At 36.4% G+C, this 20,239-nt stretch overlaps 1 protein-coding gene across 2 annotated transcripts in view; it reads right to left on the reverse strand.

The window, feature by feature from the left end:
• Positions 1-7,383: 7,383 nt before the first annotated feature.
• LOC117343477 overlaps positions 7,384-20,239 on the reverse strand; it is a 60,074-nt gene continuing 47,218 nt past the window's right edge. For both annotated transcript variants that reach the window (XM_033905846.1, XM_033905845.1), the window contains exons 7-18: positions 17,745-17,864; positions 17,496-17,582; positions 16,666-16,770; positions 15,867-15,959; positions 15,307-15,486; positions 14,936-15,031; positions 14,201-14,516; positions 13,305-13,499; positions 12,651-12,958; positions 11,268-11,770; positions 10,501-10,578; positions 7,384-9,842 (exon numbers count right to left, since the gene is read on the reverse strand). In XM_033905846.1, the coding sequence (XP_033761737.1) occupies positions 9,526-9,842; positions 10,501-10,578; positions 11,268-11,770; positions 12,651-12,958; positions 13,305-13,499; positions 14,201-14,516; positions 14,936-15,031; positions 15,307-15,486; positions 15,867-15,959; positions 16,666-16,770; positions 17,496-17,582; positions 17,745-17,864 (2,398 nt within the window). In that variant the 3' untranslated portion in view covers positions 7,384-9,525. The remainder of the gene's footprint in view (positions 9,843-10,500; positions 10,579-11,267; positions 11,771-12,650; positions 12,959-13,304; positions 13,500-14,200; positions 14,517-14,935; positions 15,032-15,306; positions 15,487-15,866; positions 15,960-16,665; positions 16,771-17,495; positions 17,583-17,744; positions 17,865-20,239) is intronic.

The following is a 20,239-nucleotide window of genomic DNA, read 5'->3' on the forward strand; positions in this document are numbered from 1 at the left end:
TATAGAGGGGAGAGATTACCTAATGTAGTCACAGTACATAGAGGGGAGAGGTGACCTGATGTAGCTTGAGTACATAGAGGGGAGAGGTGACCTGAGGTAGCTACAGTACATAGAGGGGAGAGATTACCTGATGTTGCTACAGTATATAGAGGGGAGAGGTGACCTGATGTAGCTTGAGTACATAGAGGGGAGAGGTGACCTGAGGTAGCTACAGTACATAGAGGGGTGATATTACCTGATGTAGCTACAGTACATAGAGGGGAGAGGTGACCTGATGTAGATACAGTATATAGAGGGGAGAGGTGACCTGATGTAGCTACAGTATATAGAGGGGAGAGATTACCTGATGTAGCTACAGTATATAGATGGGAAAGGTGACCTGATGTAGCTACAGTATATAGAGGGGAGAGGTGACCTGATGTAGCTACAGTATATAGAGAGGAGAGATTACCTGATGTAGCTACAGTACATAGTGGGGGAGAGATTACCTGATGTAACTACAGTACATAGAGGGGAGAGATTACCTGATGTAGTTACAGTACATAGAGGGGGAGAGATTACCTGATGTAGCGACAGTATATAGAGGGAAGAGATTACCTGAGGTAGCTACAGTACATAGAGGGGAGAGATTACCTGATGTAGTTACAGTACATAGAGGGGGAGAGATTACCTGATGTAGCTACAGTATATAGAGGGGAGAGATTACCTGATGTAACTACAGTACATAGAGGGGAGATATTACCTGATGTAGCTACAGCACATAGAGGGGAGAGATTACCTGATGTAGCTACAGTACATAGAGGGGAGAGATTACGTGATGTAGCTACAGTACATAGAGGGGAGAGATTACCTGATGTAGATACAGTACATAGAGGGGAGAGATTACCTGATGTAGCTACAGTACATAGAGGGGAGAGATTACCTGATGTAGCTATAGTACATAGAGGGGAGAGATTACCTGAGGTAGCTACAGTACATAGAGGGGAGATATTACCTGATGTAGCTACAGTACATAGAGGGGAGAGGTGACCTGATGTAGTCACAGTATATAGAGGGGAGCGATTACCTAATGTAGTCACAGTACATAGAGGGGAGAGGTGACCTGATGTAGCTTGAGTACATAGAGGGGAGAGGTGACCTGAGGTAGCTACAGTACATAGAGGGGAGAGATTACCTGTTGTTGCTACAGTATATAGAGGGGAGAGGTGACCTGATGTAGCTTGAGTACATAGAGGGGAGAGGTGACCTGAGGTAGCTACAGTACATAGAGGGGAGATATTACCTGATGTAGCTACAGTACATAGAGGGGAGAGGTGACCTGATGTAGATACAGTATATAGAGGGGAGAGGTGACCTGATGCAGCTACAGTATATAGAGGGGAGAGATTACCTGATGTAGCTACAGTATATAGAGGGGAAAGGTGACCTGATGTAGCTACAGTATATAGAGGGGAGAGGTGACCTGATGTAGCTACAGTATATAGAGAGGAGAGATTACCTGATGTAGCTACAGTACATAGTGGGGGAGAGATTACCTGATGTAACTACAGTACATAGAGGGGAAAGATTACCTTATGTAGCTACAGTACATAGAGGGGAGAGATTACCTGATGTAGCTACAGTATATAGAGGGGAGAGATTACCTGATGTAGCTACAGTATATAGAGGGGAGAGATTACCTGATGTAGCTACAGTACATAAAGGGGGAGAGATTACCTGATGTAGCGACAGTATATAGAGGGGAGAGATTACCTGAGGTAGCTACAGTACATAGAGGGGAGAGATTACCTGAGGTAGCTACAGTACATAGAGGGGAGATATTACCTGATGTAGATACAGTACATAGAGCGGGAGATATTACCTGATGTAGCTACAGTACATAGAGGGGAGAGATTACCTGATGTAGCTATAGTACATGGAGGGGAGCTATTACCTGAGGTAGCTACAGTACATAGAGGGGAGATATTACCTGATGTAGATACAGTACATAGAGGGGGAGATATTACCTGATGTAGCTACAGTACATAGAGGGGAGAGATTACCTGATGTAGCTATAGTACATGGAGGGGAGCTATTACCTGAGGTAGCTACAGTACATAGAGGGGAGATATTACCTGATGTAGATACAGTACATAGAGGGGGAGATATTACCTGATGTAGCTACAGTACATAGAGGGGAGATATTACCTGATGTAGCTACAGTACATAGAGGGGAGAGATTACCTGATGTAGCTACAGTACATAGAGGGGAGAGATTACCTGATATAGCTATAGTACATAGAGGGGAGAGATTACCTGATGTAGCTATAGTACATAGAGGGGGAGATATTACCTGAGGTAGCTACAGTACATAGAGGGGAGAGATTACCTGAGGTAGCTACAGTACATAGAGGGGAGATATTACCTGATGTAGCTACAGTATATAGAGGGGAGAGATTACCTGATGTAGCTACAGTACATAAAGGGGGAGAGATTACCTGATGTAGCGACAGTATATAGAGGGGAGAGATTACCTGAGGTAGCTACAGTACATAGAGGGGAGAGATTACCTGATGTAGTTACAGTACATAGAGGGGGAGAGATTACCTGATGTAGCTACAGTATATAGAGGGGAGAGATTACCTGATGTAACTACAGTACATAGAGGGGAGATTTTACCTGATGTAGCTACAGCACATAGAGGGGAGAGATTACCTGATGTAGCTACAGTACATAGAGGGGAGAGATTACCTGATGTAGCTACAGTACATAGAGGGGAGAGATTACCTGAGGTAGCTACAGTACATAGAGGGGAGATTACCTGATGTAGATACAGTACATAGAGGGGAGAGATTACCTGATGTAGCTACAGTACATAGAGGGGAGAGATTACCTGATGTAGCTATAGTACATAGAGGGGGAGATATTACCTGAGGTAGCTACAGTACATAGAGGGGAGAGATTACCTGAGGTAGCTACAGTACATAGAGGGGAGATATTACCTGATGTAGATACAGTACATAGAGGGGGAGATATTACCTGATGTAGCTACAGTACATAGAGGGGAGAGATTACCTGATGTAGCTATAGTACATGGAGGGGAGCTATTACCTGAGGTAGCTACAGTACATAGAGGGGAGATATTACCTGATGTAGATACAGTACATAGAGGGGGAGATATTACATGATGTAGCTACAGTACATAGAGGGGAGAGATTACCTGATGTAGCTATAGTACATAGAGGGGAGAGATTACCTGAGGTAGCTACAGTACATAGAGGGGAGATATTACCTGATGTAGATACAGTACATAGAGGGGGAGATATTACCTGATGTAGCTACAGTACATAGAGGGGAGATATTACCTGATGTAGCTACAGTACATAGAGGGGAGAGATTACCTGATGTAGCTACAGTACATAGAGGGGAGAGATTACCTGATATAGCTATAGTACATAGAGGGGAGATATTACCTGAGGTAGCTACAGTACATAGAGGGGAGATATTAACTGATGTAGCTACAGTACATAGAGGGGGAGATATTACCTGATGTAGCTACAGTACATAGAGGGGAGATATTACCTGATGTAGATACAGTACATAGAGGGGGAGATATTAACTGATGTAGCTACAGTATATAGAGGGGAGATTTTACCTGATCTGATTGATGCTTTATTCGCTATGATAAATTGTGTGTGGAAAAGCGTAGTTTCACCTATGATATAGATCAAAGTTGCTTGCTCCCCTTAGACGGTAAGGATGTGCCAGAATGGTTATGTAACAGTTAGGGCTGTGGCCCAGGCTCCAGTACATGTGGCGATTATGTAAATAGATTGATATCAAATGAGGTGTGTAATGTAAACTCCCATTAGATATTCTGTCATGGAATGTAAATGGCCTCGTAAACACATTAGCCCATCTTGTATTGCTTTCTTAAGGAAGTATGATGTTGTTGCACTGTAGGAAACTTTCTGTGTATGTGGACAAGAATTTGATGATCTTTTACAGGGTTATGACCATTATGCTTTGGTAAGAGAATATCAGGGGCATGGACGAAGGGCTGGTAGTGTAAGATGTATTTGTTAGAAAAACAGTACGCAACTGCTTTCAACGTATTACATGTAATGTAGAATTTGATGACGGTATCTATTTCAATGTGACATCTGATGATGTGCATTTTATGTTTTCCTTTGTATATATTCTTCCTTGAAAAATCATCATATTATTTAGATAAGCAGGATCAGGATGGTGTTCAAACACTTTGTTAACATGTTTATAGTACTGTACATAGTGAGAACATATCTGGTATACTTCTCGCTGGAGATTTCAATGCACGGGTCGGTACTGAGTAAGACTATATTGCTGATGATGATATTCAACATCTGCAGGTTGATCCAGAAATTTATGATTACGATAATTTTGATGTAGAGGAACTCTCGTGATGAAAAAATAAATAAATTTGGATATTCCTCGTTATCTATGTGTAGGTGTATGGGCGTCCATATGTTGAATGGGCGTGTTGATGACACAGATGGAAATTTTACCTTTATGTCCCATCTTGGCAACAGTGTTAATGACTATATACTTGTCTCATCTAGTTTATTTTACAATATTTCCCAATTTAATATATTACGTGAAGACAGTTCTGATCACTTTCCATTAGAGTGTTCTATTTCTATACCGTGTAGTGTTGTTCAGACAGTTATTGATGAGGAACAGTCACACACTACAACATGGAAAAGACTTAAGTGGAATTCAGAAAAACTTGATTTATATAAGAGCAAACTTGAATATTGTTTGTCATTTTGCCAAGATGAAATGTTCTCTTTCATTGAGCAACTCAATATAGAAAACTTTGTTGATATTTTGACTAATTGTATATCTGACTGTGCTTTCTCGTGTGGTATTTTTAAGTGATGCACGTAGCAAGCCAGACTTTGGTATTGTACAACCAAAGTGGTGGGACAGTGAGTGTGAGACACTGAAGAGGCACGCTCTTTTGGACAGGTTTAGATTGTTTAATAGCGAGATTGACCTTAAAGCATATAAAAATGCTAAGAAAAGATTTAAACATGTTTGTAGGAGTAAACGTGAAGTTTGTAGTGTCTCTACACACACTGTATCCATAAGGAACGTCACATGTAACAATGATTTATGGTCTTACATTAAAAGATTTAAGCAGAGCAATGGTCAGTGGTAATATTACCCCAAGCGATTGGTTGAACCACTTTGTAAACCTTTCTAATGCAAATTTTCATGTTGACCAAGATTTTTATGATCATGCTACTGAGACTGTTGGTAATCATGATGCGACAGCAGTCGATGAGGATGAATTTTTTTTTTTTTTTTTTTTTTTATAATTCTTTTATTTTTTGAAGATTTTTCACATATTAAACAATAGACATGAATGACAAAGGTAAAATGAAATTCTTGATTCTGTTATCACTGACAAAGACATTCATGATGCAGTTATGTCCCTACCTAATGGTAAAGCACCCGGTCCTGGTGGCATCATGAATGAGCATATGAAGTATGTATATTCTCTACTGAAGCCATATCTCTCTATGTTATTTAATGCAATACTTCGGTCTGGATCTTTTCCAGTAAGTTGGTGTGAAGCTATAATTTCCCCATTGCATAAGAAAGGTGACACAAAATAATCCAAACAATTATATAGTATTTCTTTATCTTCAGTAATAGGAAAGATATTTATTAAGATATTGAATAACAGGTTGATGTAAATACAGCATTTTACCTTTTTGATCATATGATTACTCCAATACTTTGTTATTGTGCAAAAGTGTGGGGTTTTACCCGGAGTGATGCAATAGAATCTGTACATTTGAAATTTTGTAGAAGAGTTTTAGGCGTCAACTCGAGCACCAGCAGAAATGTTTTGTACGGTGAGCTTGGGAGGTACCCCCTACATGTTATATATATCCAAAGCTATGAAATGTTGTATAGACTGGATCTTGCAGGTAGAATAACTTGGGCCACTTATGTGAGACAAATACTTGGCAGTCTTGGCTTTAATGAAGCTTGGCTAAATCAGGGTGTTGGAGACATTTCTGTTTTTCTCCAAAATGTAAAAACCAGGTTGGCAGATACCTTTTTGCAATCATGGTATGACATATTAAATAACAATGACAAGTTATGTACTTATAGGCAGTTTAAAAGTTTGTTTTGTTAAGAAGATTTCAAAACATGAACAGGTATATATATATGTACTGTATTAGTGCGTTTCAGAAGTGGTAATCATCATCTAGCGATTGAAACAGGAAGATGGAATGGTTACTCCTAGAAATGACAGACTTTGTATATACTGTCTCAATGTTTGTAGGAGATCCATACTTGAAGATGAGATACATTTTGTGTGCTTTTGTTCGTTGTATGATGAACTCAGAAATGAGTTGTTTATGAATTTATCTGTAAATATGAGTCACTTGGATGTACTTGAGAAGTTTTTGATCTTAGTGAGTGATGTACGGTGTTGTAGATCTTTTTGTACTTTTTTTGATACGAGCATTTAAAGCCCGTGAAGACTATGTCCGAATTCCAATGAATTGATTATATATGCATTTGTGAGAGTTACGCTACTTACTCTCTAATTATATTACAAGAGATCCATCTAAACTCACTAATATATCTATGGGCAGTTTCTACTGTCCTTATTATTATATAATTAGTGAACTTTATATACACACATTATTTTTTAGCTTACTTCCTTTTATGAAACTCTCAGAAATGTGTTGTGTTTAGTATTATTATATGATGTACCTAATTTTGAGCATACGTTAAATATATTTCATACACGGTAAATTTATTTTGCACTCTGATCAATGTATTATCTATGCTCAATGCTTGGGAGTTATCTTGATAATTTGACGTTTTGTGTAAATTATGCTGAAATGTGCGATGTATATGAATTATATGAATCAATTCATGTTACTTTCTCTTATGCTTAGTTGCATTTGGAAATACTTATATTTATATTTGTATTTACATATACTGTGGGCTGGAGGCCTTTGATACTGAAATAAATGAAACTTGAAACGTGAGGGGAGAGATTACCTGATGTAGTCACAGTACATAGAGGGGAGAGATTACCTGATGTAGTCACAGTACATAGAGGGGAGAGATTACCTGATGTAGTCACAGTACATAGAGGGGAGAGGTGACCTGATGTAGATACAGTATATAGAGGGGAGAGATTACCTGATGTAGTCACAGTACATAGAGGGGAGAGGTGACCTGATGTAGATACAGTATATAGAGGGGAGAGATTACCTGATGTAGTCACAGTACATAGAGGGGAGAGATTACCTGAGGTAGCTATAGAATACATTCACCGGTAAAAAAATTGTCGCTTTGAGAGTTATCTTTCAATGATCACAAATGCGATTCTTGATGTATATAACTTTATTCTTCAATAAATAAATACGAAAATAGTTCATTTTATTGCAAGTATGAAACGTGCAGTACAATATATCACAAAATTTGATACCTATAACATTTGAACATGAACTTTAGCCGGACAGTGAGCACGGTTATGGAACTTATATTTATATCTCATCTTCAAAAAGGATTTATTGGCGACAATGACGTGACTACTGAAATATTAATGCACATTTATGCTGGTAATCAAAGACTGAAAAGTAGGTCACAGTGGCCAAGTTTACGGTTGATCTATTTTAGTATCAAATCCTTTGAAAAATTACCAAAATTCATTTACTGCCCTGAAGTAAATACATGTAAACAATTACAGTGCTCAACATGGGCATCATAAACTAAATTTGGGAGCAAGTCGCTGTTCCTCCAGAGTTAGGGTGTCCAAAAATGGTAACCTGGCCTATTTTCAATTTTTTTTTTCATAATTTTTTTTCCAGGAAACAACAAGTCTGATTTTTATGAAAAAAAAGAAGATAAAAAGCCGGAATTAGCAACCGTCTTATTCAGCTATCGACTGCTAATAAAATGTACATGTATTACAAATTAGTAAGCAAATATATTTCATAGAAAAATATGATAATAATATATTGAATATAAAAACATTGCATTGAATTCCCTTCTATTCAAAAAACAAAACAATGCCCATATACTAAATATTCGCTTTTATATTGCTGTTTCCGTGGATGTTTGGAACGATCCTTGATTTCAGGAACGACGTCCATGAATCATGCTTCCTTTAATGCTATCCTCTCTATTACAAGTCATTCTGGGGTTTTACCTACTTAATTAAGATATCTGTAATGAATACATATATCTCTATTTTTAATGGAGAGATCTCTATTTTTTATGTATTCAAAATTGAGTTATCTGTGTTTTGAATACAGTTATTTCGGATAATTCTAATTTAAATAAAAATAGTTTTGATTTAAATACATATGTTTGTGAAAATATATAGAGGATATTGAATGGTTTCCCGTTTAATGTAACATATTTCACGAGTACGATTTTCGCACTCGTGAAAAATATCGAAATATTCTGTCATACGAGTGAAATATATGTTATATTAAACGGGAAACCATTCAATTTTCTTTTTATTGCATTTTATATACTTTAAAACACAATCAATAGATTGTAAAAAAAAGCGCGGGAATCAGTAACATAATTCATGACGTCATCTCTTTCCGACGTTAATCCACGTCAACTTGACGGCGCAATGAAAGAACTGATAAACACAATTTAAGCGTTTTCTGCTGTTATCGGAGAATCTGTGCATGCATAGCTAACGTCAAGTGAGTATTTTTTTTCAAAAACTAGTCTGAATATTTCCGAATTACAGCAAAATAACCATTTTATCTTCGTTTCGATTAAGTTTCAATGAGATGAATACAAAGGTTCGCTCTGATTGAACAAAAAATCGAAAAACTTATATTTTCATTGCAAAATCTTATATTTTCATTGCTCATCACTGCGATATAAGTTTTATTAGTTTGATAAATCTCTATATTTTACTGGCAAAAATGCAATAAAGATATCTCTTTTATATACCGATATTTAGATATGTCTCTGTTTGATACATTAATAAAAATACTGTATTTAAATAAGATATCTCGATTCAAATACAGACATCTTTTGTTGATAGATAGAGATATCTGAATTAGATGGGTAACACACAACGACTTGCGATACTGTTCTGTGTTACGACCATATAGAGGTTGACAAATCGGGTAAATGTCAAGTTTCTTGTGAGCAAACTTATAAAAATGCCACCAATAAATAATCAATTAACAACAAATATAAAAAATATATAGAAAATAAAAATCCTTTATCATCAGTTTGTGATGTCAAAAAGATACGTCACATGACCCAGGTAATGAGATCCAGCACGTCATGCACATAAACTGATGACGCATCAGATACTGTTATGTACTTGGGCGTAGAAGGAAAAGCGCCCCTTACGTATCTGAATAAATCACACCATCATGTCCATGGTTTTAAATTGTGCAGTTTCATGAATGGATTCTTACGAGACACTTTCCACTCCAAGACCATAGATTTGTTTCTCAATGTCAACAAATATCCATTAATCATTTGTATTAATTACTTTTCGAAATCCTCTTGCTGAAAGCCTCTGCTAAGTTTTGAAACCTTTTCTACAACCGCAGCATGTTTGCACAGTCCAATCGTCCGAAGAGAATTTAAGAGAAAATCCACCATGGATGATCGGACAGATTTCCCTCGCCACTCACACAGGATCCTGAAGTTGGTATTTGTAGGCTCCCTTTCACAAGCGTCCCAAAGCTTCTGAATCGTTTCCATGGGTACACCCATCTGAGTACCAAGGCGCTTGCATTCTGTATGGGATAGGACACGCGCCAGACACATCAAACTACTGTGGGACAAAACATTCTTAGCAGCTGCAACAAACAAAGGTACGTAAGTATAACTAGGTATCATTCTCCGTCTAAATATTAATTATATTTGCATGCTATTTATAGAACAGTAACAAGACTACAGAAACATTGTTGCGTCAAACTTTACAGGACGTATTTTAAAAACACACCCATATTTTATGATAAAAGTTTTGAATTTGAATTTGAATTTATTTTATTAGATACAAACATCTTCTGGTTTTTCCAAGCTGCTTTTTTTTTAATATTAATATTTTTCTATGTTTCTCTGTTTTCCTATTCATTTTACGCCAAATTCATACAGAAAACGGGAAAAAATCTCTTTCAATAATTCTTTTAGACACTGAAATCCCGTTTTGAAATATTTACAAATATATTTACAATCTTCATAGATCATATTATGTAACATTTCTAATGATAAAATAAACAGCCGACAAATAAATAAAACCACATTGGAAATAAATTTCAGTTAAGAATTTCCGAAATTGTACAATATGGCGGTATGATTCACATCAGGATATAATGTCCCTCCTTTCATCACATCATATTGCACTGTCGCTTTTTTTTTTAATAATTGCTATAAATCTTTCCCTCGATAAATTGCCGAATTACTATAACTTTCCCTCATTTTGGCAGTATAACGAGTGTTTTGTGTATTTCCTACCTTCGTCCCTGTGTTTAAATTCCTCCCGAGAATTGTCCTTGTCATGGTACTGTGTCGGAGGGCGCGAAGTGATGTCTTCTAATAAAATAAAATATTACATTTTACAATTAGTGTACACATTATTTAGAGTGGAATATGTCTGTACAAATCGCAAATTTTATTATCATTACACTTACGACATTTACCGTAGTCGTAATTGCGCTTTTTTTGCACATTTCATAGTATTGTAAATGAAAAACGTTTAGATGATTTAGTGCATCAACAATGTATACACACCTATGTGACCGAGAGTTATAAGCAAAATCTTCCCAATCAGAATTTTGCGCAATGCTTCAAGCGCCAACAGTGCAAAATTAAAAGGTACAATGTATACGTAAATCATGTACATTTAGGATGGTTTTAGGAACAGGTCTGTGATGCCAAAAAACGGATAATATCAATTATGCTACAAAAATCATCGAGTTAATCAGAAATAAAATGTAAAATTAAATAGGGATATGGGAATCTGTTAAATTATTTGCTAATTTCCTGAATTCTTGAAAAGTTGTACGACGTCGCAATTTTCAAAATGAGGCAGCAGTATTAAAAGAATGTAGCTTAAACAAGCAATTGTAGAATTAGAGTAGGAATGATGGAAGAAGAAATTCTATGTAGGTGAAAACGTTTACGTGCAGCAAACCCAAATAAATACATTTCAAGAAAAAAACCTGCCATATCCCTAGATTAACACTATCGTGTTAAAACCCGAAAACACATATGTATTGTACCTGTTGCCAGCTCCGTAAGGTCCCGGATGGGGACAGAAACTGTGTGGCACGTTTGACCGGATGTGACGTCCTTGAATATAAATGTCGCATTTGGTGGTTTGTCCTGATCTCTCTTAATCTCCAAAGGAACTTGTAAGTGGTTGTCTGTATTTTCGAGATAAGTTAGGGTATATTTATCGGTCAGTGGGGCTCCCACTACTCTTACTTGTCCATCTAATTGAACGTTCAACGTTTCACTCTGCCTGATAATGAGATCTTTTGACCTACTAGATTTGACCTCAATGAGGTTTTGTAGTGCTCTTTCTGATGTTGCTTCAGGTACTTTGACTTTTTCGATAATTTCTATCCAGAATGTTGCTAGACCGCGTTCTCTGTCACGAAGTGTATTGTCTATGAAGGTACAGATGTTGCACAGTTTGACTTTCCCAAACATAACTAGAAATTCCTTCTTAATTGTGTCCCTCATGTTGAGAAATATTTTCTTTATTCTTGCTATTCCGATGCTTCAAAAGAAAAAAAATAAGTTAACTATAAACAATATCAAGATCCAAAAGCATAAACTATTGTCTTACAACAATATACTGTATCACGCGAAATATTCGTGGTGTATAAATTCTAGCTGTTTTCATTGTACGAAATTAACAACAAAGTTTAGTTTAAACAATAGACTACTATTTCTTGATATAGGTTATCAATGAAAACGTGTACCACGAAAATATCTCAATAGCTTGACACATTACAGGCAACCACGAATGTTCCATGTCATACTATTTAACTGAAAGCAACATACAAAAGCTGCCGCTGTTAACGTGATCATAAAGTTTACACAGCGGCTTAATCTCTAATAAAAGTACTAAAGAAGGAAATTGTTATTAAAGGTTTCGGTATTTGATATTTTAGTGAAATATATACAATTTGAAAGCCCTCAATCATTAATTTTAATATGCATACATTCATCTATAAAAGCAGTGTCGGAGAGGTATAATGTCTCTTGGAATTAATAGATTTGTAATTTGAGAAAATGCCCTAGGTTAAAATACGTTGTTTTCTATCTAATATTTAAACCATCTCGGTAAAGATTCCTAGAATGCCACACTATTCTAGTTTGTATATTAACCCTCCATGCCACACTCTATCGAGGGCTTTACTTATGTCACACAATACAAAGCGGACGTCTTGCCCTTTATCAAAGGAATCCGTAATCTTATGTTAATCGATAGTCGGTTATTCACTGTTGAATCTCCTGGAACACAACCTGACTGATGCACATAGTTATATAAATACAAAGTTTGTTTCTTTTAACAGGACGTGATAATTCATTGAATGCTTAATTATTTAGCCGAACAGCCTACCAATACTTCAAATCAATATTTTGATACTTACCACCAGAGTCCGCGCGTCTGAACACTATAGACACCCGCCTCTACTTTGGTGATATGACATTGGGATTTGTCCATTACTTGGACCTGGTCACCACGGTACCGTATAACCACTATGTGTGTGTCTTTGCCGTCATCGCTGTCATCCCCATCAATCGTCAGTTGTACGAGGATATTTTTCTGGACATCCACGGAGGAGTCTTTGGCAGAAACCTCAACAGCATCCGAGACGGCCAGAGTTCCTCTGACACCGTCCAACGGTTTTTCTGAGGATGGTCTGTCGTTCACCACTACTTCATCTGCACTGACAAACTGTAAATACGTATTAGTTAGACTAAATGAAGACGAAGCGATGGTACTTTCTGAATAGAGTCGTACAGTACAAGACGTTAAACATATAAAACGGCATCGCCGTATTTCATCACGCAACAGAACGGAAAGAACCCACAAATTATGTCCCCAAGGCAACTACAACAGCCATATATAACGATTCTTTACAAGGATTCTGAATTTTCAATCAGCTTAAATACACAAATAGAAAATCTGAAACAATAGTAAACAGACCTACTATACGGTTAAACCACGGCAAATGACTACACGAAATATGGCTTTCTGTGTATTGTTTCGTAAAACCCTTTGTGTATTGTTTCGTAATTACCTTCACCAAGACCTTTGTAGGATCTTGGACAGCACCATGTGGGAAGTTGATAAAGACTTTTGGATTCGTTGGCGATTTAAAGGTGCATCCTTCTGGCACTATCTCCTCTTCGTCCGAGAGTTCCTCTATGTAAGCATACACAGCCTCCAACTCATTTGTCTTAAACGAAATTCGTACATGTTCTGGAAAGACATCCTGCAAAGAAGAAAAACGTGTTTGTAAATTCTTTTTTCTTTTTTTGATATGAAATACGGATTTCAAGAAACTGCTTTTCACATATGGTTTGTTGCAAATTTGAAGACGTGGTGTATTTGTTGTTGTTTTTTTTTTTCTAGATTTGTTTATTTTTGTATTTGTTTATTTGTTTATTTTTGTATTTGCTTATTTTTAAATATGTTTTTTTTTAATATTCATTTCCAATCCTCGAATTGTTCTTTTGTGGTTATTTCTTGTTGAACGATGTCACCCTGTTAGTTTAGCTGCGGAACAAATCTGACATTGACATTTCAAAAGTGAAACTAATTTAATTAACTTTCCGTTAATATAAGCGTTATCATCATTGTGCTTACTGCATATTATCTCGAGACTATTTCAGATGTTTTGTATTCTGTGTAAATGATCGTTTGCACTATAGTTGATTTCTAGTTAATTTTTAACGTTATTGTTCACGTAAAACAATAAATATATATCTACAATGAACATTTTTCATTTTTTGAATTCTTAATCATTAAAACGTATTTGATGTGTAATATTCTGCTGTGCATACAATACAAAATCGTTTTCGAGTTATTTAAAACTAAAGATCTAAATTATTTCCGTTGTACGTAGAATAGCAAAAGTTAAGTGCATTGATGAAAATACACATAGAGGATACATTGAATATCAAGCAATCTTACCCTGTCAAAATTTTCTAAAATAGACCACACTCCTCCCTTTTTGATGTTGACAATGACTCGGCTGGCGGAACCCTTAGGGGGAACAGCGGTCACTTCCACTTCGACATCCATCGTCGTCTTTAGGATTCCGTCACTGATGACGTATACGTCTGACACTAGTGTTTGGTCAGGTGAGAGTTCAATCTCCTCAAGCCACTGGACTCTGTCCTTCATATCGCAGGCGCCAAAACGACATTTAGCAAGTTCTTTATGTATTTCTGGTCGGTAAAAGAGTCGAACGTTCTGATCGGATTCGTCCTCAATACATACAGTAACCCTGAAAAGTCATTATCAAATTATTACCCACGGAGTTGCATCCCCTCGGAAAAAAATATTTTACTCTTACTACCGGGGAATCCGAGATCTACAATCTTCTAGTGTTTACATCAGGGATGTGGAAACGTAAAAGAATGCTACGAATTACCTAACCGTATTTACCTGATGTAGTGTCGTAAATTGTCAATGAGTTTATAAATACCTGAAAAGTATTCACAAGCGGCTGATTCTAAACGTAATTTGTCCTCATAGATAACTTATTATGGCAGTTCGAAATTAATGGTGAATGATTACCTTAACATTTCATTACAAAGGGGTTTTACATTTGTACAATATACCACCGACAACGATAAAAAAATACTGACAAAATATTTCTAAGAACGTGTTCAAGCAAAAAGAAAGTCAACAATTGACACTTACTTTCCGGTGCTGAGGACTTCCTCTGAAAATTTCGCATATTCTTTTTCAAGTGTGGCAAGAATCTCGGGTGTTTGCTGTTGCGGTGGCGGCGGTGGTCTGGCAATGATAAACACACACAATTTACTATGGACCAATACTGACAACTGTTTAAATCTGTATAACATACACTTGTGTTAACGTCGGAAAGCCTCTATAACTTATACCAATGTCGAGGACATTCATTTACTGCAGTAATTTGCGACGAACGTTAGTGTCGATATTAAATCTTACATTGCTCTTGCATAAGTTCAATCTGTTTCTATTGTCAACATCATAAAACAATGGATATTGACATCAATTTATAATTTATTCTCTCGCTATTGGTGACTTACACTTCCGGTTCCTCTTCCTGGGTCTCTGCGACTTCCTTTCCTTTCACTTCCTTTTTAGCTCCTTTCGTATTTATTTCATTCTTCTTTTCCTTCCCATTGGTGTCTTCCTTCACTTCCGGTTCCGGCTCTGATTCTGTTTCTTGAGGAGGTGGCGTCTCCTTGCGTGCCTGAGAATCGACACTGTGACAAAGATAGTGATGATATAGTTAGGTAGTGTTCGTGCTATAAATGTGTTTATACAAAGACATTCTGGTGATAATTTATAATCATTATAAGTACAATTAAAGCATTAAGACAGCATTAACGTACATATTTCGGCGCAGTTATTCATACTATCGACTTTAAACAGATAATCGCAATGATACACTGGCGCCACAACGCCATGGAAGGAATCCTAAAAACTGCTGATTGCAATTGCAACAAGCATTTAACGCTATTCGACCAATGCGGGAAAAAAAACTAGAAAACCCGCCAAGATAACGGCTAAATGTCCAGCTTTGTATAATCTACTGTATACTATTCTGAAACACAATTGGCAGTATTCATTAAGATATACATACCCCGTGGAGGATTCGTCTGTGACAGACTGTAGCTTGTCAAACATTTTGTCTAGTGTTCCACTGTATTGTTTGAACCACTTTGACTCCACATGACTGCAATTAAAACAAAACACGTTAAAAAAACTGTAACCCCCCCCCCCCCCCCCCCCCCCCTCCCCTATAAAAAAACCCATAAACAAACAAAAACAAACAAAAAAAGAAAAAAGAAAACTCGCAAACAAACACATTCTGTCTCCTCTATACCATATCCTTTTAATATAAAACTCGATCCGTTGTAATTACTAGCAGAAATAATATATTTACATTTATTTGTGTAGGGAAACTCATTGAATTATAAGTATACACCTATGTACAGGCAGTATGTAAAACATTACTAACGCTAATTGACAACGCACCGTTAATCATTTTTCGTGGGGTGTTTAACAGACATTAAGCTTATTGAAATAGCAAATTTTTCATATAATCCAATGTAAGGGGAAAAGTCTTCTTTATCTGTCGTAATACACTTAAAACCTGGTTTTCGTGGTTTCACCAGTGTTATAGAAATTATAAAACGGACTATTGTTTCAAATATTACATTTATTTATATTCTCTAAATTCTCGAATATAGTTTATAATTAAAGCTTCGTAAAAATGAAAATTTCATAGTTCATTCGTGACGCTTGTCATAAGTGACCTTGAAAACATGGAAATGGTATTGTAACTGGAATTACAGGTCAATAATTGGGATAATTAATCAGGTTTTTATGATGTTATTTCTAGAGATACGATTAACATTTATATTGTTATTAAAACGCACCCGTTCGCTAGGAGTGGCTTTATGACGAAACACGACACGTGGTTTAAGCTAAACAGAGACCACGTGACCATCTCCATCATGGCTTCAGTTGGTCCTTCGTCATCCCTGGAAAATAGCAAAGAAAATTATTTTCAGCATTAACGCAAACTGTAATTTTTGTCTGAAAAAACACATGGATCTTATTATTGAAAATAGTTCAGTTAAAGCCACATACTCCCAAACAACCTAAAATTCTAGATGCACACGTGTATTAATGGCAATCCAAGATGCTCATTCACGCTCTCCCAACATTAAAATGACCACTGGCCTGGACGCTTGACCTGGGAAGTCCTTGAGACGTCAGTGTATAAAAATAAATCGCCGCTATGCACTGCACATAAATGTTTACATATCGAGCATACGTGACATTTGCCTGATAATGCTTTCATTTAAACATATTGACAGAATATTACATTATTAGATTACATTTAAATACTTAATTTTAAATTGTAGCAATATGCATACAACAAAACATCGATAACATCGCCATTTTGTATGGACTGTAAAACCCGCCGTTGCACTGTGGGATTAATTTTCAGAGGAACTTGGTCCGGCAACCAGAGTTATTATTTTTGGGAATTCCCCGTATACTTTCATAAATACACGTTTTCTTTCAGTTTCTGATTCACGATAATCTGTTAGGTATGTATCAAGTTCGAAAACTGTAAAAACCTCAAAATGTAAACATTGATATATGTTTCTTCGTGAGTATGTGGCTTTAAGTCATGTGGCCTTAATAAAGAATATCTTCCATAAGGATATATGTTAAAGAGGTATGGTGCTTGACTTACGGCTTCGCAGCATCTATGAGTTTGGATAGTGCTGAACATACTTCGGTCGACTTGTCTACCGAACTTTCGAGGAAAGCGTCCTTCTGCCTGTGAAATTCAACAAAAAATAATCAACCACTTCTTTATCTGTCATAAAGCGTCAGAAAAGGACAAAGCGACACATAATTTAAATTATTACAGTAATTTGAGCTTTGTTACAAAGTTCTGTAAACTAAAAACGACACATTTTGCACAAACCATAATACTTACTCATCCGGAACAGGGAATTTGATGACGTCAGCAGTCACTGTTATCATTTTGACACACATGGCGCACGTAGATGATATTGTTTTCGACAGATCCACGTACTCCTCAGAGTCTCCCCAGTGTCTGCCAATCAACAACCAACACTCAACATTACAAATTTATATTTCTGCTAAAATAGAGAAGTGTTTTCGTGGAATAATGGCACGATATTTGCTGGGCATGATTACGTATTGTTTCAAGTCGTATTGATTCGATTCCAAAAGGTCATTTAAGCGATCACACTGAAATGCGACTGTGAAAGTAAGAACATGCAGTCTCAAAAGAAGTGAATTCGAGTGCATTTGGCTGTTACTCATTCAGTATTACGCAGTAGTTCGGCGATTAACTAGGCTGCTGGTCGGTAAATTATCCCATATTTGACCTAGATTCTTTGACGATGAAACAGAAGACGCTTATCCTTCCGGACCCCAGATCTTCTTCTAACCTTGTAATTTTGAAGGATATACATGCTTCCTATTGTTATCTATTTTAGTTTGTTATTGTTATATGTCTGCATTATCTATTGTTCTTTCTCAGACCACTAATGTGGCTCCTTGAGTAAGAGGCTGGTATTTTTGTCATTAAAGGAACCCAATTTGATTTTTTGTCACATTTCACTACCTGGCACCTCTATCTTTCTTAATATATAACTTCTGATAATACGACAATGATTAACCCCGTGCAAACAATATACAGCGGACACTAAAACGTAACAGAACATCGTCTATATCAACGTTAATAAGGTATCGATTATGTGACCATTTATGTGACATGATACAATACTGTAATAACATATTTTCGTAGATATCAAATATGGTAATTTTTTTCCCAAAGAATGCAATTTCACATAACTTGACATTACCCATGGTATCCACTTTACCTCCCTTTCCCTTCAGAAAATCTTAATCATCTTCATATCATATTAATTGATTGACTCGTAGATAAATAAATTTGTTGATACAGAGGACCGGTGGAATTCACGAAAAAAATAGACAAATTGGTCAACTGTACCGTAATATAAAAACCTTGTATGAATTCGGGTATTTTGAATTCGTTTATTGGTTCTGAGAGACATAGCTAGTGCGCAGTATTACCTGTACCTGTACTTTTACCTGTGCGATGGCAGGTGTCTTAAGTAATTAGAAATGAACGTTTCCCGTGATATCCATGAATCACCACCTATCTCGTGTTAATTACCTGTGTGTTTTGTCGGCAGCCTAATCATGTTTGGAATTTGTTTCGTGTACACTGCTGACTTTACAGGACAGTGATATGGTAATATCGTGCATGATGATAACACATTAAAATAGCAGATTTCTCACCGGAGAATAGTACCTTAGAAACACATCTGTCTGTGTGCACTTTTATTGCCCTGGATGCCTTACCTGTACTGTTATTACCTGTACAAATTTGACATGCAGCTGTTTATATTTTTTCTGCAAAGGACATTTTCGTTTGACCCAGGTGTTAAGAAACCCAAATCAAAACAACATACATCAATCGGAAAGAAGCGTTAGGTATTGACCTGTTTAAGAATTTGTAATAAGATAATGATGTAAATCATTCCAAAAAGAAGGCGGTACACGATAGGGAAACAAAGCTATACGGAACGTGTAACGATATATATATCAATACTTGTAACTATTTTAGAAATTGATGTCACTATAACAAATAAAGGATTATTGATATCTTTACAAGAGTAGTACTGAAATGCGGATTTTGCTTTTCTTTCACCTAATTTGAGTTCTTTTGTTGTCTCCTATGATCACTTCAGACTTAGTATCACTGACGATTCCCAGAAGGACGAACCAGCTGTATGGAGCAGTCTTATTTATTTTGTCTCATTAAGGCCGGTAATCACCTCCTTTTTTCTATTCTATGTCTGAAGTGATAAGTTTTTCACAGCTTCTAAATAACAGTTTTTTACATTGCCGATACATACAATAATTGATGAACAAAGCAAGTTATTGTGCATTATGTGATAACCAATATCTGGTGTATCACGTGTTTGGTACATTGAGTGATAACCAATATCTGATGTATCACGTGTTGTTGGGTACATTGAGTGATAACCAATATCTGATGTATCACGTGTTTGGTACATTGAGTGATAACCAATATCTGATTATCACGTGTTTGGTACATTGAGTGATAACCAATATCTGATTATCACGTGTTTGGTACATTGAGTGATAACCAATATCTGATTATCACGTGTTTGGTACATTGAGTGATAACCAATATCTGATGTATCACGTGTTGTTGGGTACATTGAGTGATAACCAATATCTGATGTATCACGTGTTGTTGGGTACATTGAGTGATAACCAATATCTGATGTATCACGTGTTTGGTACATTGAGTGATAACCAATATCTGATTATCACGTGTTTGGTACATTGAGTGATAACCAATATCTGATGTATCATGTGTTGTTGGGTACATTGAGTGATAACCAA

Source organism: Pecten maximus, chromosome 15 (assembly GCF_902652985.1).
Source record: "Pecten maximus chromosome 15, xPecMax1.1, whole genome shotgun sequence".
NCBI classification, from domain to species: domain Eukaryota; kingdom Metazoa; phylum Mollusca; class Bivalvia; order Pectinida; family Pectinidae; genus Pecten; species Pecten maximus.